Below are 22318 nucleotides of genomic sequence, written 5' to 3' on the forward strand. Positions count from 1 at the left end.
TTGGCTTTTTAGGTGGTACGCATCACTCACACGTGTTAGAGTCCGTGGTAAGGGAAGATAGGTCTCATAGTGCCAATTGACTGAGGCAAGTTGGTGCTTTCCCCAGTGCTGGTCAATCTAGCTTGTGGTAGCAGGACTCTGCTGTGACCCAGCCTGCATCTACCACAAGTTTGCCTGGGCAACTCCCACAACTTTAACCCCTTAAGGACATAGGGCGTATCCATACGCCCCCGTTTCCAAGTCCTTAAGGACCGAGGGCGTATGGATACACACTGAGCATTTCCGGCCCCCACCGCTAGCCGGAGGGGAGCCGGGGCCGAATGCCTGCTGAAATCGTTCAGCAGGCATCCCGGCATATCGCCCAGGGGGGTCATTATGTCCCCCCATGTCGGCGATTGCCGCAGATCGCTGGACAATTCAGTCCAGCGATCTGCGGCGGATTCCAGGTCAATCGGGTCTCCAGTGACCCGATGACCCGGAATTACTGGCTGATCGGGGCCGTCAGAGACCGGCCGACCAATCAGGGCGCCTGCTGCGGGTTTCACTCCCGCAACCCGCTCCGCCCCTCTTCCGGAGGACGTGAGCGGGTGCGGGAAGACGACCCCGGGTGCTGGGGACCCCGATCCCCGGCATCCCTGTTGGGATCGGGGCCCCAGGAGCGACGGCGGCGGCGAGGGACAGTCCTGCAGTGTGGATCGTTGGAGGTGAGTGACAGCCTCCTGCTGTTGCTTAGCAACAGCTCCCAGCATGCAACAAGGACATGCTGGGAGCTGTAGTTATGCAACAGCAGGAGGCAGACCACCACAACTCCCAGCATGCCCTTATGGGCATGCTGGGACTTGTAGTTTTGCAACAGCTGGAGGTACATTCTTTCTATGGAAAAGTGTACCTTCAGCTGTTGTGTAACTACAACTCCCAGCTTGCACAATCAGCTAAAGTGCATGCTGGGAGTTGTAGTGGTGCATCTGGTGGTTGCATAACCATGGCTGTCGGTGACTGCTGACAGTTGTAGTTTTGCAACAGCTGAAGGCACACTGAGTTAAGCAGTAAACCAGTGTGTCTCCAGCTGTTGCATAACTACAATCCCCAGCATCCCCAGCCAATGTAGTATGCCTCCGGCTGTTGCATAACTACAAGACCCAGCATGCCCTTCCGCTGTCCGTACATTCTGGGGGTTGTAGCTTTTGCAACAGCTGAAGGCACACTGGTTGCAAAACACTGAGTTTGTTACCAAACTCGGTGTTTCACAACCTGTGTGTCTTCAGCTGTTGCAAAACTACAACTCCCAGCATGCACTGATAGACCGTACATGCTGGGAGTTGTAGTTTTGCAGCAGCTGGATGTCCCCCCCTCCCCCCCCAATGTGAACGTACAGGGTACACTCACATGGGCGGAGGATTACAGTAAGTATCCGGCTGCAAGTTTGAGCTGCGGCAAATTTTCTGCCGCTGCTCAAACTGCCAGCGAGAAACTACTGTGAACCCCCCGCCAGTGTGACTGTACCCTAAAAACACTACACTACACTAACACAAAATAAAATAAAAAGTAAAAAACACTACATATACACATACCCCTACACAGCCCCCCTCCCCTCCCCAATAAAAATGAAAAACGTCTGGTACGTCACTGTTTCCAAAACGGAGCCTCCAGCGGTTGCAAAACTACAACTCCCAGCATGCACTGATAGACCGTCCATGCTGGGAGTTGTAGTTTTGCAACAGCTGGATGTTCCCCCCCCCCCCCCCCAATGTGAACGTACAGGGTACACTCACATGGGCGGAGGATTACAGTAAGTATCCGGCTGCAAGTTTGAGCTGCGGCAAATTTTCTTCTGCAGCTCAAGCTGCCAGCGAGAAACTACTGTGAACCCCCGCCCATGCGACTGTACCCTAAAAACACTACATTACACTAACACAAAATAAAATAAAAAGTAAAAAACACTACATATACACATACCCCTACACAGCCCCCCTCCCCTCCCCAATAAAAATGAAAAACGTCTGGTACGCCACTGTTTCCAGAATGGAGCCTCCAGCTGTTGCAAAACAACTACTCCCAGTATTGCCAGATAGCCACTGACTGTCTAGGCATGCAGGGAGTTTTACAACAGCTGGAGGCCCCCTGTTTGGGAATCACTGGCGTAGAATTCCCCTATGTCCACCCCTATGCAATCCCTAATTTAGGCCTCAAATGCGCATGGCGCTCTCACTTTGGAGCCCTGTCGTATTTCAAGGCAACAGTTTAGGGCCACATATGGGGTATCGCCGTACTCGGGAGAAATTGGGCTTCAAATTTTGGGGGCTATTTTCTGCTATTACCCTTTTTAAAAATGTAAAAAATTTTGGGAAACCAAGCATTTTAGGTTAAAAAAAAAATATTTTCACATATGCAAAAGTCGTGAAACACCTGTAGGGTATTAAGGTTCACATTACCCCTTGTTACGTTCCCCGAGGGGTCTAGTTTCCAAAATGGTATGCCATGTGTTTTTTTTTTGCTGTTCTGGCACCATAGGGGCTTCCTAAATGCGGCATGCCCCCAGAGCAAAATTTGCTTTCAAAAAGCCAAATGTGACTCCTTCTCTTCTGAGACCTGCAGTGCGCCAGCAGAGCACTTTTCACCCCCATATGGGGTGTTTTCTGAATCGGGAGAAATTTGGCTTCAAATTTTGGGGGGTATTTTCTGCTATTACCCTTTTTAAAAATGTTAAAATTTTGGGAAACCAAGCATATTAGGTAAAAAAAAAAAATTTTTTTTTACATATGCAAAAGTCGTGAAACACATGTAGGGTATTAAGGTTCACATTACCCCTTGTTACGTTCCCCGAGGGGTCTAGTTTCCAAAATGGTATGCCATGTGTTTTTTATTTTTGCTGTTCTGGCACCATAGGGGCTTCCTAAATACGGCATGCCCCCAGAGCAAAATTTGCTTTCAAAAAGCCAAATGTCACTCCTTCTCTTCTGAGACCTGTAGTGCGCCAGCAGAGCAATTTTCACCCCCACATGGGGTGTTTTCTGAATCGGGAGAAATTGGGTTTCAAATTTTGGGGGGTATTTTCTGCTATTACACTTTTTAAAAATTTAAAATTTTTGGGAAACCAAGCATTTTAGGTAAAAAAAAAAAAATTTTTTACATATGCAAAAGTCGTGAAACACCTGTGGATAATTAAGGTTCACTTTACCCCTTGTTACGTTCCCTGAGGGGTCTAGTTTCCAAAATGGTATGCCATGTGTGTTTTTTTGCTGTCCTGGCACCATAGGGGCTTCCTAAAGGTGACATGCCCCCCAAAAACCATTTGTCGCTCCTTCCCTTCTGAGCCCTCTACTGCGCCCGCCGAACAATTAACATAGACATATGAGGTATGTGCTTACTCGAGAGAAATTGGGTTTCAAATACAAGTAAAAATTTTCTCCTTTTTACCCCTTGCAAAAATTCAAAAATTGGGTCTCCAAGAACATGCGAGTGTAAAAAATTAAGATTTTGAATTTTCTCCTTCACTTTGCTGCTATACCTGTGAAACACCTAAAGGGTTAATACACTTACTGAATGTCATTTTGAATACTTTTGGGGGGTTGTAGTTTTTATAATGGGGTCTTTTATGGGGTATTTCTAATATGAAGACCCTTCAAATCCACTTCAAACCTGAACTGGTCCATGAAAAATAGCGAGTTTGAAAATTTTGTGAAAAATTTCAAAATTGCTGCTGAACTTTGAAGCCCTCTGGTGTCTTCCAAAAGTAAAAACTCATAAATTTTATGATGCAAACATAAAGTAGACATATTGTATATGTGAACCCAAAAAATTTTTATTTTGAATATCCATTTTCCTTACAAGCAGAGAGCTTCAAAGTTAGAAAAATGCTAAATTTTCATTTTTTTCATCAAATTTGGGGATTTTTCACCAAGAAAGGATGCAAGTTACCATAAAATTTTACCACTAAGTTAAAGTAGAATATGTCACGAAAACACAATCTCGGAATCAGAATGATAACTAAAAGCATTCCAGAGTTATTAATGTTTAAAGTGACAGTGGTCAGAATTGCAAAAAACGCTCCGGTCCTTAAGGTGAAAAAGGGCTCGGTCCTTAAGGGGTTAAACAAAACAGACTTTAACATATGGGTGAGTGGTGCACAACACCTAAAAAACAACTACTACATGGACTGAAATTGGATTCAGAAGGCATCTCTGGGTGAGCGGTGCATAGGACATGAATCCAAAACCTTTTTTTTTTTTTTTTGCGCAAAGTCTTCATACTGTTAAATAATAGTAAGGACTCAAGGACAGTGTTCAACATAGCTGTGAAAGATACATTTATTTTCCTTACTGCTTACAAACTTACTATCTGTTACAAAATTTAAGTTCATTAACACTATTTTCAACTATTGCAACATACTTTTTGTTGCTATCAGGAACAAAGAAACTGTTCTAATAGTTACTATCTACTGGTTACTTTACAAGGGGTACTCCACTGGAAAAAAAAAATTTTTATAAATCAACTGGTGCCAGAAAGTTAAACATATTTTTAAATTCTATTTAAAAATCTTAATCCTTCTAGTACTTCTCAGGAAGTTCTTTTCTTTTTGAATTTCCTTTCTGTCTGACCACAGTGCTGTCTGCTGACACCTCTGTCCATGTTAGGAACTGTCCAGAGTAGAAGCAAATCCCCATAGGAAACCATTTTAGGAATTGTCCAGAGCAGCATAGGTTTCCTATGGGGATTTGCTTCTACTCTGGACCGTTCCTAAAATGAAAAGAGGTGTCAGCAGAGAGCACTGTGGTCAAAGAATTTTCTCTGGAAAGTACAGCAGCTGATAAGTACTGGAAAGATTAAGATTTTTTAATAGAAGTAATATACAAATCGGAAAAAAAAGGGGTGTATGTGCAGCTCACAATAAATAATACACACCGAGGTCAAACTAGGGCATGCAACTATACCTTAATTGCACAAAAAAGGAAAGACCAATAGTAAAAAATTGCCCAGACCTTCTAAGTGAGTAAGTAATAGTATAGATATTAGATAAAGAAATTTAAATAAATAATTGTCTGAATCGTGCTTCAATAATAATAATATAAACAATTTATTAAAATAAGATAAATAGACTATAATTAGTTACTTCTCACAGGGCCCATGTTAGAAGAACATATACAATAAAAACAACCTTTAGATAATATTGTGCATAAAAATATGAATAACAAAAATTAAGACAATATTATTGGCATAATGACAATATCACTGGCATAGATTTAGTTTCTAATGTGCAGCTGGTGTTTAACCGCTGGTATATAGGCACCAACTGCACAAAACAAGCGAAATATAGCTGAGGGTGCCTGAATAATCGTGTCCCTCTTTAGAATATAATGTATCCTTGTAATAGTTCAACAATCTGCAACAGTTTCAAATGAATGTTACCGATCCTTATGGTGGCAACCTGGGTAAGAGGCGTTGTTACCGCAGTGTCTAGATGGTGCAAATACACTGGGTCCTCTGTGCAACGTTCCAGGTGGTAACGGTGAAATCCAGCAAGGTCCTAGTAGAAGCGGTGGCGATTGGCGTTGGCAGGCGCCGATGGTCACAGATCGCCGAGAGGAAGCTGGCGCTGGCAGGCGCTGGAGATGGTAAGTCCTCACCGCTGGCTAGATGGAAACGAGGACCGTACACTGGTAACGAGGAGCTCACCTCGTGTTGCCGGCGTGTGACGTCAGCTGCTGCTGGAGCCGGGTTCGTTGTACTAGAATTATTTGGCAATATTTGGACCGGACTGATACCGGACTGGATGTCCTGATGGTTTTAGCAGTTCATAAGCGGTAAACCAGCCGTGGTGGATAGGCACAATTCATAAAAAATTATATATATGCCAGTGGTCATGCCCAAAAGACTAGACGCGTTTCAGGGTTATTTAATGTAACCCTTTCCTCAGTAGCCTGACTACTGAGGAAAGGGTTACATTAAATAACCCTGAAACGCGTCTAATATCTGATTCACAAATCTGTTTAACTTTCTGGCACCAGTTGATTTGTTAAAAAATGTTTCCAGTGGAGTACTCTCTTAACCACTTAAGGACATGCACCGTAAATGTACGGCGCTGCGTAGCACATCTTAGCCCACAGTACCATACATTTACGGCGTGGTTTTCCGGGATCACCACGTCACCGGACAGCGAGATCAGGCTGGGACAGCTGCTGTTATCTAACAGCAGCCATCCCGACATATCGCCCCCCCATGTTGGCGATCGCCGCAAATCGCCGGTCAATTCAGACCGGCGATCTGCGGCGATTCCGGGTCATAAGGGTCCCCAGTCCACTTGAAGGGATAGGAGTTAGATAGTGACCTACCAATAGCAGATCGGGGGCAGGGGGGGGTTAAAGTTCAGTTCCCCCGTTCTGCCCACAGACGGTAATTCGGGCAGAACGGGAGAACTGTCCTGTGACCGGCGGCGGTGGAGGTCCCATACCGGCGATCGGCGGCGGCGGGCGGCAACCTCTCTCCCCCCTGGTTTGGCGTACAGCAATCCTACAGAAGCTAGTGAGTTGCCTAGCAACATCTGGAGGGCTACAGTTTGGAGACCACTATACAGTGGTCTCCCAACTGTAGCCCTCCAGATGTTGCAAAACTGCAAATCCCAGCATGCCCACACAGCAAACTGCAACAGCTGGAGGGCTACGGTTTGGAGATCACTGTGCAGTGGTCTCTAAACTGTGGCCCTCTAGATCTTGCAAAACTATAACTCATCAGTTTGCTGTCTGGGCATGCTGGGATTTGTAGTTGTGCAACATTTGGAGGGCCACAGTTTGGAGATCCCTCTGCGGTGGTTTCTAAACCTTAATCTCTTTTATCTTGCAAAACTACAATTCCCAGCATGCATGAACAGCAAACGGCTGTCTCGCCATGCTGGAAGTTGTAGTTGCGTACCTCCAGCTGTTGTATAACTACATCTCCCAGCATGCCCTTTTGCGGTCAGTACATGCTAGGAGTTGTAGTTTTGCAACAGCTGGAGGAACACTGATTGGAACATACTGAGTTAGGTAATAGAACCTAACTGAAGGATTTCCAACCAGTGTGCCTCCAGCTGTTGCAAAAGTACAACTCTCAGCATGCACAGTCTGTCAGTGCATGCTGGGAGTTGTAGTTTTGCAACAGCTGGAGGTTTGCCCCCCCCCCCCCCCCATGTGAATGTACAGGGTACAATCACACGGGCAGGTTTACAATGAGTTTCCTGCTTCAAGTTTGAGCTTAGGCAAGTTTTCCGCCGCAGCGCAAACTCCTAGCGGGAAACTTACCGTAAACCTGCCTGTGTGAATGTACCCTAAAAACACTACACTACACTTACACATAATAAAGGGTAAAACACTACATATACACCCACTTACACCCCCCCCCCCCCCAATAAAAATGAAAAACGTATCGTACAGCAGTGTTTCCAAAACGGAGCCTCCAGCTATTGCAAAGCATCAACTCTCAGTATTTCCGGACAGCTACTGACTGTCCAGGCATGCTGGGAGTTTAGCAACAGCTGGAGGCACCCTGTTTGGGAATCACTTGCGTAGAATACCCCTATGTCCACCCCTATGCAATCCCTAATATAGTCCTCAAATGCGCAAGGTGCTCTCTCACTTCGGAGCCCTGTCGTATTTCAAGGAAACAGTTTAGGGACACATATGGGGTATTTCTGTACTCGGGAGCAATTACGTTACAAATTTTGGAGGGTTTTTTCTCCTTTTACCCCTTATGAAAAGGAAAATTTGGGGTCTACACCAGCCTCCTGAGTATGGAAATACCCCATATGTGTACGTAAAATGCTCTGCGGACGCACAACAAGGTTCAGGAGTGAGAGCGCACTATGTACATTTGAGGCCTAAACTGATGATTTGCACAGGGATGGCTGATTTTACAGCGGTTCTGACACAAACGCAAAAAAAAAATACCCACGTGTGACCCCATTTTGGAAGCTACACCCCATAGTGAGGCAAAATCACCCACAGGTGTTTGACGAATTTTCGTTAAAGTTGGGAAAATAGGAAAATGAAAAAAAATGTTTTAACTAAAATGCTGGTGTTACCCTACATTTTTCATTTTTACATGGAAAAATGGGAAAAAAATCCCTCCAAAATTTGTAACCCGACTTCTTCTGAGTAAGAACATACCCCATATGTGGATGTAAAGTGCTCTGTGGGCACACTACAATGCTCAGAAGAGAAGGAGTGCCATTGGGCTGTTAGAGAGAAAATTTGTCCGGAATTGAAGGTCACGTGTGTTTACAAAGCCCCCATAGTGCCATAACTATGGACCCCCCACATGTGACCCCATTTTGGAAACTACACCCCTAACATAATGTAATAAGGGGTACAGTGAGCATTTTCACCCCACAGGTGTCTGACAGATTTTTGGAACAGTGGTCCGTTACAATGAAAAATAAAATTTTTCATTTGCTCTGCCCACTGTTCCAAAGATCTGTAAAATGCCAGTGGGATGTAAATGCTCACTCTACACCCCTTATTAAATTCTATGAGGGTTGTAGTTTCCAAAATCAGGTCATATGTGGGGGGGGGTCCCCTGTTCTGGCACCACGGGGGGCTTTGTAAACGCACATAGCCCCCGACTTCTATTCCAACCAAATTCTCTCTCCAAAAGCTCAATGGCGCTCCTTCTCTTCTGAGCATTGTAGTGCGCCAGCAGAGCACTTTACGTCCACACATGGGGTATTTCCATACTCAGAAAAAATGGGGTTACAAATTTTGGGGGGCATTTTCTCCTATTACCCCTTGTAAAAATAAAAAATTTGGGGAAATACCAGCATTTTAGTGAAATTTTTTTTTTCATTTACACATCTGACTTTAACGAAAAGTTGTCAAACACCTGTGAGGTGTTAAGGCTCACTGTTCCCCTTGTTACGTTCCTTTAGGGGTGTAGTCTCCAAAATAGTATGCCATGTGTTTTTTTTTTTGTTTGTTTTTTTGCTGTTCTGGCACCATAGGGGCTTCCTTAATGTGACATCCCCCAAAAACCATTTCAGAAAACCTCACAAAATCCCATTGTCCCTCCGTCCCTTCTGGGCCCTCTAGTGCACCCAAAGAGAACTTGACATACACATATGAGGTATTTCCTTACCCGAGAGAAATTGGGATACAAATTTTATGAAGATTTCTCTCCTTTTACCCCTTGTAAAAATTCAAAAACTGGGTCTACAAGAACATGCGAGTGTAAAAAATGAAGATTTAGAATGTTCTCCTTCACTTTGCTGCTATTCTTGTGAAACACCTAAAGGGTTAACACACTTACTTGATGTCATTTTGAATACTTTGAGGGGTGCAGTTTTTATAATGGGGTCATTTATGGGGTATTCCTAATATGAAGGCCCTTCAAACCCCTTCAAAACTGAACTGGTCCCTGAAAAATTCCGATTTTGAAAAAATTTGAAAATAGCTGCTGAACTTTGAAGCCCTCTGATGTCTTCCAAAAGTAAAAATATGTCAACTTTATGATGAAAATATAAATTAGACATATTGTATATGTGAATCAATATATAATTTATTTGGGATGTCCATTTTCCTTATAAGCAGAGAGTTTCAAAGTAAAAAAAATGCAAAATTTTAAAATTTTTCATCATATTTTAGAATTTGATGCAAGTATCGACAAAAATTTACCACTAACATGAAGTAGAATATGTCACGAAAAAACTCTCTCGGAATGAGAATGAAAAGTAAAATAGATAGATAGATATGCAGGAGAATGCCGCTTCCGGGTGTACGGCGCGCGGCGCATGCGCGGCGCTACCCACGTGACCTACACCAGGAGGAAGACTGCGATGAGGCAGTCATGAATATTCATGAGCCGGGCAGCCCCTCCGCCCGGCGAAAATGACGTAAGCGAGTCCATGCTGATGCTGTGGACCTCCCACTGAGTCCCAAGCCTGGGAATACCATATAACTAAAAATGAAGATATCTGGCGAACCGCTGCACAGTTTTTAATGAGGTAAGAAGCATTTTAATCAGGATCACCCGCACTACAAGCCTGCGTAACAGGTTTAGTGCAGGTGATTCTGATGACAGATTTCCTTTAATGCTTAAAATTGGTCAGATTTGCAAAAAAGGGCTGCGTCCTTAAAGTGAAAATGAGCTGTGATCTTAAGGGGTTAAAATCATTGAACTGTGTGTAATATTATCTATTTCTATAGTGTACTATCCAGGAACTTTTTAATTAGATTTTTTTCTAATCTATGTGTAACACATATATTGGTGACTGAATCGACCACAAAGGCCCTGTAGTCTATCTTTCACAATAATTTATTCTTTAATATAAATATATTTTATTTGTACAGTCATAAATAATAAACATTTATTAAATTAATTGTTATATGAAACAATTAATTTTATAAATGTTTATTATTTATGACTGTACAAATAAAATATATTTATATTAAAGAATAAATTATTGTGAAGATCGACTACAGGGCCCTTGTGGTAATTAAGTTGCACTTTTACTCTTTGGGTCTAGGGACCAATACAGTAACCTCAATTATATGAAGGTGTAGTGAGCTGCACCCCATGTTTTGGTTTTGAAGTCTTAGGTTGTGGCTACTTTTACATTACACACAGTTTGTCTGTTGGAGGTCACGGGATAAGCGTGTGACATGTTAATAGCCTGCAGATAGGATGGATTGCATTCCCGTGACACTTGTACTCTGCAGGAATTAGTTATGCAGGAGCAGTAGTTTGCTTAATTTAATGTGTTTCTCATTGTTAGGATTTCACATCTTCAGACTAACTTGGTGCACAGGTGTAGATGTATAATTGATATTTTGCGCTTGTCTGGTCTTGTTATTACATTGCTGACAGTGATGTTGCAGAACTCTTATTTGATTTTACAGTGGATGATTTTCTGACTTGGTCACTGTTTAGTTGATCTATAGAGTGCCAAATGTTCATGGATTATTCTAGTATTTAGAGATTTAACACACAATTGCTTACACTGCACCTGTTTAGGGTTGTAATTATTGAGAAGTGAAATGACAAAAATAATCTAAATATCTAAAGTGGATATCCAGTTGAAATTATGGTTCCATCTAGTGGAAGATGCAATACCTAATATAAATTGTATTTCAGTTGCTCCCCAATAAGGATCTCAGCTATTGGCTTTGCTGTTCTACACTGAAACATTGGAACAATCAGTCAAGGTTTCAGGACAGCTTCTGCTGTATTAAATGGGTTATCCAGGACAAAACGTTTTTATATATATCAACTGGCTCCAGAAAGTTAAACAGATTTGTAAATTACTTCTATTAAGAAATCTTAATCCTTTCAGCACTTATGAGCTGCTGACGTTGAGTTGTTCTTTTCTGTCTAAGTGCTCTCTGATGACACCTGTCTCGGGAATTGTCCAGAGTAGAAGCAAATCCCCATAGCAAACCTCTTCTACTCTGTAAAGTTCTCGAGACAAGCAGAGATGTCAGCAGAGAGCACTGTTGCCAGACAGAAAAGAACAACTCAACTTCAGCAACTGATAATTATTGGAAGGATTAAGATTTTTTTAATAGAAGTAATTTACAAATCTGTTCAACTTTCTGGAGCCAGTTGATTAATAAAAAAAAATAAAAACATAAAAAAAGGTTTTTCCCTGGAATGCCTCTTTATGTTCATAGAATACTAACTATACAGATGCATTGTAAAAAATGTGTGAAAGTTGGTCAGGATAAGTTTTCAGTCTAGGGAAGATTAATAGCAACAGCAAGAAATATATAGATGATAGTAAAGTGGATTTGCAGGTGGAGCTGGACTGTAATAGCAGTCTGTTTGACATTTATTGGATTTAACAAGACAACAGGAATGTGGGCACACAGTGCACCAAGCATGCAGCAATAAAACAAGAATCATACGCAGCTTCTTTTTATTAATGAAAAAGTACTTAAACACATAATATCATATAAAAGTGCCATAGACAAATTCCTATTTACTTGTAGTGTTTACTTGCAGATTATATATATTGTATAATGCTATAATTTATACACACAGTATACAGTTTTTACTTCTCGTAGCAGTCCTGTATAACCCCGCTGCTTCCCTACATTGCATCTTGTTATGATTGTGCCATTTCAGGATTAGAAAGCAACTACATTTGTGTAAGTACAGAATAAAAATAAGGCAGTGGTAACATAAATATCCTGACAGCATGTAATATACAGTATTAAGAACAGAGATTAAATTATTCTTCAGCATCAGGATCCTCATAACCTAAATACGATGCAATCGGAAAATGAGCCCAGTAGATCCTGGCCATTTCATTTGTCTTGTCGTAAGCAGCCAGTCTACGGAGTTCATCCACCCAGCCATAGAAATCAGAAGAAGACATGCTCCAGTTTGGCATTGCTCGCTTCTCTCGAACAACAGCTAAAAGGCAATGACAAGAAAAGATCACCATAATGATCTGAGGTTCAGTTAGCCAAACGCTATTACTACAGTGTCTAAAAGTCTTTTTTGCATTTTTGATGTAAAGAACTACCGATACTGGCCTTGCCATTAGCTGCCATTTGCCACCCTGTAAGGCTACTATTGTGTCCTTCTTCGGAGCTTATTCCTTTCCCGTAGTTTTTGTTTGTGACTACTCCTGTCAGTCATGAGATTTCCTGCCTGACTGTCTAATTTCCATAAAATGGGCTAATGGCTTCTTACATAAGCAATAGTTTCTAAAGTGGAATACAGTTTGTGGAGAAAAAAAAGTCAACCTTGAGCTAGGGCTGTGCGGTATGACCATATGTGTGTATCACGGTATTTTTGTAACTTTTGGCGGTTCCACGGTATATAATGGTATTTCCTTCTCCTCCCCTCCCCCCAAATTAATTATCAGCCCAGCGCTGCCCCCATGGGGGTAAATACTCACATATCACCCGCAAGCGCTGCCCTCCTCTTCCTGTTCATTGCGGCCGCCGGCGCTGACACTCTATGTGCAGTATCCCTATGTTGTATCCCTATGCCCGGGCTGCAAAAGGTAAACGAAATAAACTGCCGCATGTTCCGACGTCGGCCTTACGATGGGGACAGGAACGTCGGACAGACGTCAGCCTATCACCGGCCGCAGCGATGTTCCGCCTCGGCCGCTGATAGGCTGAGCCCACTGTCATGTAAGGAGCTCTGGCCGGCTTCTTACATGACAGTGGGCTCAGCCTATCACCAGCCGAGGCAGTACATCGCTGCGGCCGTTGATAGGCTGAAGGCTCTGTGACGTTCCCGTCCCCAGGAAGCAGATGAGGCCAGTACCAGACCAACGGGAGGTGAGTTAAAGTTTATTTTGTCTATTTTTGCAGCCCAGGCATAGGGATACCGCACAGTATAGAGCAGTGGTCTTCAACCTGCGGACCTCCAGTTATTGCAAAACTACAACTCCCAGCATGCCCGGACAGCCGTTGGCTGTCCGGGCATGCTGAGAGTTGTAGTTTTGCAACATCTGGAGGTCCGCAGGTTGAAGACCACTGCTCCCGCAACAAACAGGAGGAAGAGGAGGGCAGCACATGCGGGTGACACGTGAGTATTTACCCCGATGGGGACAGCGCAGCGCTGGGCTAATAAATAATTGGGGGCAGGGGGCAGAACAGCGCTTGCGGGTCACATATGAATAGTTCTCCGATGTGGGGACAGCGCAGCGTTGGGCTGATTCATTCATTCCCGATGGGGAAGGGCCCAACCGGTATTGCGGTATGGGGAAAAATTTGTATCGTACAGCACAAAAATTTGGGTATTCGGTATGAACCGGTATACCGCCCAGCCCTACCTTGAGCACCTATGAGAAGCAGGTCTGCTTTTACCATGCAGTTCTCATTCTCATAAGACGAGCACACCATTGCTTCATGTGAAGTCAAACTATTCTGTGCATCTCAGGATATCTCATGTCCCCCTACTCATTTTCACCATCCTGTCTCTGGCTGTAAGACACCTGGCAGCCTTCGGGTCCATTTACCAGCTAACATTGAATAGAGATCATCATGAAATTAACATCTGTGTTCTCAGAATTTCTATATGCCTGGGTTCACAGAAAATGTAAAAACTGACTTACCGACGTATCCATGCTTGAACAGTCATGAGGCCTATTTATTTCAATGGCCTAAGCATTGTCAGCCAGTTACTATGTTCAAGTCATTTTCAAAAGGTAACCAATCCTCTTCTAGGACCGAAATGTGCTGAAAATCACACTTCTCAGTCAGAGTCAAAATTTTTAGGTTTGAAAAATTAACCAACTGTATTCAATAGCTGAATAAGCTTAATGGGTGGGACCCGTACCTGTCCAAGCATGGATACATTGGCATGTCATTTTCCCCGAGGAACAAATTGTGATGTGGCACTAGCCTGAGAAAAGTTTGTTTCGGGGACATTTAGAAATTCTTTCATAATAATAATAGGGTCTTGCAAGGAATAAATGCTGTCGAATAAGTACAGATTTCGGTGCAATTAAATACTATAATAGAAAAAATGGTTATGTATGTTACTCACTAGGTCATGCAGATGCTTTATGGGGGGAGATTTATCAAAACGTGTCGAGAGGAAAAGTTGCTGAGTTTCCCATAGCAACCAATCAGATCGCTTCTTTCATTTTTGAAAAGGTCTCTAAAAAAAATGAAAGAAGCGATCTGATTGGTTGCTATGGGCTACTCAGCAACTCTTCCTCAGCTCAGAGGAGTTCTAGTCCCACCCTCACTTACTGGACTTTGTCCCTGCCTGTGCTTAAGCTGGGACAAAGATGATGCTGCAGCCGGACAGGATTATGTTCTGGATGGTATGGGGACCCATAGTGGTCTTTTTTCTTAACCCCTTAAGGACGCAGCCCTTTTTCACCTTAAGGACTGAGCCCTTATTCGCAATTCTGACCACCGTCGCTTTATGAATTAAAACGCTTTTACCAAATATTCTGATCCTGAGATTGTTTTTTCGTGACATATTCTACTTTATTTTGGTGGTAAATTTTCGTCGCTACTTGCATCTTTTTTTGGTGAAAAATCCCCAAATTTCATGAAAATTTTGAAAATTTTGCATTTTTCTAACTTTGAAGCTCTCTACTTGTAAGGAAAATGGATATTCACAATAAATTTTAATTTTCTTCACAAATACAATATGTCCACTTTATGTTGGCATCATAAAATGGACATATTTTAGCTTTTTGAAAAAATTTGAGGGCTTCAAAGTAGAGCAGCAATTTTCAATTTTGCTAAATCTGAAGGGACAGATGTTACAAAACTACAAGTTACAGATGTAACAGTGGTCTCCAAACTAGGACCCTCCAGATGTTGCAAAACTACAACTCCCATAGTGGTTGCCACAGTAAAGATCGTTTTACTTTCACATGATTCCCTACCTGAGCCAGGATCCAGCAGTCTCCAGCAAAGATCCCGAGTCCCCAGGCATCTTCTTCCCACGATCCCCTCGACTTCCAGGGGCGGGCAGAATGGGGGTTGCCATGGCAACCCCCTGTCCTGCGCTGCCATTGGTCAGAACTCCGTTCTGCTAATGGTAGGGGATAGGAGGAGATCGCAGCTCTGCAACCTCACTCCTATCCCTTAGGCTGATCGGGGCTGTCGCTGACAACTCCGATCAGCCCTATTTTCCGGGTGATCGGGTCACCAGGGACCCGATCAGCCCGGAATTGGAGAAAATCGCATGTCTGTATTGACCCCCCTGGGCGATGTGCCGGGATGCCTGCTGAATGATTTCACCAAGCATCACGATCCGGTCCCCAACCGGCTAGCGGCGGGGACCGGAATTCCCACAGGCGTATCCATACGCCCTCAGTACTTAAGGACTAGGGATGCAGGGCATATGCATACGCACTGTGTCCTGAACAGGTTAAGCCACTATTTCTATAAAAATTAGATAACAGGCGCTGCCCAGTTTTTCCTACCTTATCCTTGTGGGGGAGGAAAAGCAACAAAAGGAGGAAGCTTTTGTCCTCATATCCCTTCCTCATATCCAAACCCCATATCCCTTCCTCATATCCAGACCCCAAATCCCCTCCTCATATTCCAACCTCATATCCTGTCCTAGTATTTTGTCCTCATATTCCGCCCTCATATCCCCTTCCCATATCCCGTCCCCATATCTAATCCTCATTTCTAATCCCCATATCCCGTCCCTATATCTCGACCTCATATCCATCCCCATATCTAATCCTCATTTCCCGTCCTCAGGTGGGGCTGGGTTGTGGTAAAGATATTGTAAGCTGAAAATAAAAGGGGTGTGGCTTAAAGAGTGGGCGTGTATTTGCCAGATGGCATGGAGGGAGGGTATGGCTTGCCATCCAGACTGACTCATTCACCAGAAGATGCAGAGCTTGTGGCGTATGGTATCGGAAGTTCCGCATACTTGTATGGGACTTGAAACAAAAACCCCATCCTTTACTTATGGGGGTAGGTTAGGGGTTAATTTAACTATTATATATTTTTATTTGATATATATAAGTAACATGTGACCAAGTATTATCAAAATATCTCCAGCCGTACGGAAGTTATGCAGTAACATATAGTTCCCAGAGATTTGCATTGGACTTTAAACAAAAACCCCGACCCTTGCAAATGAGGGTAGGTTTGGGTTAAATTAACTATCCATTATTTTTAGTGGACATATAAGTAACATGTGACCGAGTATTATCAAAATATCTCCGTCTGTTTGGAAGTTATGTAGTAACCAACATTGACATGCTGTGATTTTTTTTTATTTCATCTACTTTCTATATAGAAATTCAGCTGTGAAAATGATCACCATTTATGCTGTGTGTGCCTTAGTAGTCATTCATTATTCATCTCTAGGTTTAAAGGGTAACTCTCACAAAAAAAAATTTGCTATTGCACTCCTTATGGTAAATAAAAAATATTTCCAATATTCTTTGTTAAGAAAAATTAAGTTTTCAATGTTTTATTTGTGCTTAAAAAATCTCAAGAGCACATTTTCTCCCATCTTATACACAGACTTTTGACCGAAGCCCAAACACAGGAAGTGCAGCCTGGAGTGCTGAGGGGGTGTGTCCAGCCTCATCCAATTATAGCTCCTCTCACACTTAACTGCCATATGCTGTTGGTTAGACACACACCCATCAGGACTCCAGGCTGCACTTCCTGTGTTTGGGCTTCGGTCCAAAGTCTGTGTATGAGTTGGGGGAAAATGTGCTCTTGAGCTTTTTTAAGCACAAATAAAACATAGAAAACTTCATTTTTTTAAACAAAGTATATTAGAAATATTTTTTACTTATCATAAGGAGTGCAATAGCAAAAATTTGTTTTAATGAGAGTTACCCTTTAATGACCTTTTATGGCACATTCCCACTTGGCGTATATGCAGCGTATTTCACACTGCGCAAAATGTGCAGCAGCAGCGGGAAATACGCTGCGTATCCCTTACTCACCATACACACAAGGCTTTCTGGCAGCAGCCCTATGTGTGTAGTGAGTTTTGGAGGTGGAGCCGCGCATCACAGTCACGCCAGCACATGGCCCCGCCTCCATAACTCACTGCACGCATAGGGCTGCCACCAGAAAGTCTTGTGTGTATGGTGAGGTGTGTATGATACGTAGCGTATTTCCCGCTGCTGCTGCAGATTTTGCGCAGCGTGAAATACGCTGCGTATACGCCAAGTGGGAACGGGCCCTTAAGACATGTGAGCCATGTTTTTTCAATTTGAGGCAGTAAGGGCCATGGTGGTAGTGATGATATTAAATACTAATCAGATATGTGATATTTTACAATTATTTTGTACTAGAAAAGTCGAGCACACGTATAACAGGCCAGACATTGTGCGCAGTTTGTGTCTGTTTTATGACAGTCTGTAATTTAAGGCTCTGCTCACACAATATGAATGCACCTGAAGCGTGAAGCATAAACATGGTAGGAGCTCAGAGATCATAAGATGAGCAATAAATGCGTCACGTAAGGTTTGCAGCCCGAGCACAGTTTTTTCGTCTGCTATTTCTATATAGTCTAATCTGTGGTTTATGCAATGTTATATTAATAATAAAAAGCTAGATTTAATAGATTCAGGATGTTCCCTGTGAAGATGAGACAAATAATATTTCAGTATTATCACTAATGCTGCTAGACAGTGACTCAGTTTGATACTTATCATTTCTAGCAGACTAAAAGGCTCCATCTTGTGGTGAAAGGTAACATTGCTAATCACTCAGAGAAACTTGATGTACAGAAAGATTATTTAGTAAAAATATAAAACTTCAGTAGCCAAAGAACTCGCTTTACTAAATGGAAATTCCTTCATTCAGTATTCTTGTTTGAATATTTCCCTTTATGGGCTTTCAAAAGAAGGAAACAAACTGCGGCACTTACCACGGAGATGATGAAAACTGGTAGTGACACAGGGTCACATAGTCTGGTACACAACAGACATTGATGACTGTCGTTTTGTGCTGCACTGAGCACTTCCTCTGGCCCTTGTATTAATCCCCAGTCCCACCCCTTAAAGTGATACTTGGCGGAAGTTGGTGTGTCATCGGTGTCCTGCCTCACCCAGTGATTGGTTGAGTGGCAATGTGAATGAGCCCCACCAGGAAGATGACCAGGGTCAAGGCTCAATGTGTCACATTACCATTCAGCTAGTCACTGGCTGATGCCGCACACAGCTGCAGCCTGCGATTGGCTGATCTGCACTGTACGGCACTTACCCCTCGAACTAGGAAGAGGATCCCACTGGGGACCAGAGCAGCGATACCAGGCACCTGACTAGCGCAGGAGGTAAGTAAAGGGTTGATTTTTTTTATTTTATTTTTTAAAGACAAAACAAAAACAAAACAAAACAAATAAATAAAAATAGCTTGTATGAATTAAATGCTTGTTCACATATATAAGTTATTAATATCATGGACAGACACATTTTGTTAAACCACTGAATCTAATTCTGGAAGTCATTTAAATGCCTGACAGAATTTTTTACATCAGCTCTGCTTTTTTCAGATATAACCTGTCTCAGCCTCTTCAAGAACTCATTTTCCTGTAACAAAAATCCATAAATCAAAATCTGGCAGTATCGCCATGATGAACAGTACGCATATGTCCAGTCAGCCTAGTGTTACCCTTGCCCGATTTTACAGATCTAACATGTTCTGCAAACAGCCACATAAAAAATGTATATATGATGTTTTGATGTTACTGATATATGATGTTTTGATGTTACTGATATATGATGTTTCTACAAATTCATGTTGTCCTAGGTGCACGACTCTAAAGTCATTAAGGGGCCACCTTGGCTACACCCCCCACATCTGTAGTTTTCCTTAGGCAGTTGTCTATTTGGCTTATTCAGACCCTGCGGTTCTCATTTAAAGCGTCCCTTCACAAGTCCATCACCCATGTTTTTATACCTTTTGACACCTCTTTTCCTCGATTACAATTACAGGGCAGTTTTTATTAATGGCAGCATGCATTACCTCACTCATGGGACTATACTGAAAAGTGAATGTGAATTGTTTTGCTTTATTTCAGTTAGCCTCACGCATGCCCTGTTACAAACTCCAATCTAAAGCCATGACTTTTTGCTTTGTCTTTTTCACAATTTATATCGGGTAAGCCACGATCATTTAATCTCTCCTGAAGCTTCCTGGCCTGCTTCATAAATCCTTCAGCAATGTATTATTAAAGGGGTTGTCCAACAATTTTTTTCTTATTAACATAGACCATCATTTGTAATCCCTTCTATTCCTTTTGTGGTTTTTACCAACCTTTTGTGTCCCCATGCATCCTCTGTTGCTGTTTTTTTTTTATGTGTGTTTATTTATTTACATAAAGAACTTCGTATTGACATCATATCTGGGTCGCCAGGACTGACATCACAGTCAACTTTGCAAGTCTCCTCCTCCACACTGTTTTTTCAAATGTACTCCATATACTATAACACCTAAGCAGGAAAATACAAGGCTCTGTATTACTAAATTTGTACGTCTAGAGGACAGCATGGTGGCTTAGTGGTTAACACTATTGCCTTGCAGTGCTGGGGTTTATGTTTACAACTTCGCAACCCATTATTGATTGTTTGTCATGGTGTCTCTAAGGGTGTATGAAGTGGGATCCTGACTCAAGCCAACTGCATACCCGGTGACCACCAGCTGATTTCAGTAGCTAGGTGCCACCACTAATAGCCGGCATGTGGCACTTCCCACGTTTGGGTATTCACCCTTTAGATTGCTGCCCCACTCCCCACACAACCACAGAGGGGTGATCCACAGCTCTGCATTTGATAGAGCCTGCCTGCAGCAGGATCTACCAATGGAAAGCAGATTACACAGATCAATGCAGTTCAATAGAACTGCATTGATTTTTATGAGGAATCCAATGATTTCTCCTAAACATATTTGGTATCATTGTATGCATAATTGTCCAAACTAATATATCATTATTTATCTCTTACAAAAAAACGGGAAAAAAAATCCTCCAGTATAACTAACTATAGAATTTTTTTTTTTTTTAATACATTCACATTACATTACATTATACCCCAGAAAAAATATAGTCGGTGGCTTTGCTATTTAGAGAGCCTGACTGTATCAATCGAGCACAGAGCACAAGGATCAATATAAATTTGTTATAAATGATTCTGTGACTTGCAAAACAATAATCTTATATATATATGCTTCTTTTGTGGCTTTGGATGGTACTTTATTGGTAAAGCAATTTTGCTGCCTTACAAGCGGTTTGCAGAACATGTACGTTAGATCTGTAAAACCATGCAAGGGTAGCCCCTAGGCACATTCAACATATGCATACTGTTCATCATGGCGATACTGCCAGTTTTTAATTTATGGGCTTTTTACATATTGGGAAAATGAGTTCTGGAGAAGACCACCACAGGTTACAAGCAAAAGAGCTGTTAGAAATGGAGGCATTGGGTCCTCTAAATCTGAATGATGGGTCAGAATTAAATTCCGTAGTTTAACAATTGTGCCTGTCTGTGGTATACAGTACTGGAAGGATTAAGATTTTTAAATAGAAGTAATTTACAAATCTGTATAACTTTCTGGCATCAGTTCATCTGAAAAAAAAATTTCCACCAGAGTATGCCCTTAAGGTTTTTTTGATATGCTGTTATTTTGTAACACTAATTTAAGTTAATGTTATTTAAAAAGCAGGACTAGGGATTAAGGTAATGGCCAGAGGAAACTGCTGTCGTCCTTGTTCGCTGTGTACCTGATCATGTGTTTGAGTAGCACTTAATAAATGTTTATGGAGGTCCCCGGGCAAATATTGGGGAGAAACTGGTATGGTGCTGGGGGCACCCTGTGCATAAAGTTGACAAAAACTCACTGCGGATTACTCCTAGTATTAACTGAATGTATGAAAAAAACATTGTGCATTGTACTGTATTATACACATAAGGACTTGTTCACATCTGCGTTGAAGCTCTGTTAGGGAGCTTCTTTCAGGAGTCAATTTGTGATAAAACAAAACTGTTGCAAAATGGACACCAACTGGTCCCAATGGGTCCCATTCACTTTAATGGGGTCCATCTGGTTCTCCGCCTGGTGTCAGTTTTGCAAGAAAAAAAAGTGCTTGGTTGCAAGAGTTGGAAGGTCCTGCACTAAGCACTCAACTCATAAGCAGGAAGAAGATCCGGGAGACACGTTAGTTATTTTATTTTTTTTACTATTTTTCAGAAACCTATTAATATTTTATTAAAAATGTGCATAAATAGAAGTGCATTGATCAGCCCCAACAGCACAAATATCAGTAATAGTGTAGCTCGCGAATATTCGCAATGCAAATTTTATTCGGGAATATCGCATATTCGCGAATTCACGAATATTCGCGAATATAGCACTATATATTCGCAATTACGAATATTTTGTTTTTTTTTTGTTTTTTTTTCACAGTACACATCACAGTGATCATACCTCTCTGCTTCCAGCTTGTGTGGTGTAAAGAAGGCTCTAATACTACTGTGTGAGACTGGCGTGCGAATTTTCGCATATGCTAATTTTCACATACGCGAATTTTCGTATATGCGAATTTTCGTATATGCTAATTTTCACATATGCTAATTCTCTCATATGCGAATTTTCGTTTATGTGAATGTTCGCATATGCGAATTTCCGCATATGCGAAAATAAGCGTGAAAATTCGTCCATATATTCGCGAAATATCGCGAATTCGAATATAGCCTTTGCTGCTCAACACTAATCAGTAACCATAAATTAACATGTTTATGCCGTTTTTCATTCTGTTTATTCATCAAGGCCATAACCAATCATCCATGTCTTGCATACATTACAAAGGATTCGGTTAAAACAGCATAAACTCAATGACAGACAATAGTGAACAAAGGAAACAGTGAGGGGAAAATCCAGAAGAAAAG

At 42.0% G+C, this 22318-nt stretch overlaps 1 protein-coding gene across 2 annotated transcripts in view; it reads right to left on the bottom strand.

Moving 5' to 3' along the window:
- Nucleotides 1-11874: 11874 nt before the first annotated feature.
- Nucleotides 11875-22318, bottom strand: part of LOC130355648 (otospiralin-like) — a 64234-nt gene continuing 53790 nt past the window's right edge. The window contains exon 3 of one of the 2 annotated variants that reach the window (XM_056556052.1): nucleotides 11875-12378. In XM_056556052.1, coding sequence (XP_056412027.1) covers nucleotides 12194-12378 — 185 coding nt within the window. In that variant the 3' untranslated portion in view covers nucleotides 11875-12193. The remainder of the gene's footprint in view (nucleotides 12379-22318) is intronic. The other variant, XR_008888605.1, reaches the window with a different exon arrangement.

The sequence above is a fragment of the Hyla sarda genome, chromosome 2 (assembly GCF_029499605.1).
Source record: "Hyla sarda isolate aHylSar1 chromosome 2, aHylSar1.hap1, whole genome shotgun sequence".
Taxonomy (NCBI): domain Eukaryota; kingdom Metazoa; phylum Chordata; class Amphibia; order Anura; family Hylidae; genus Hyla; species Hyla sarda.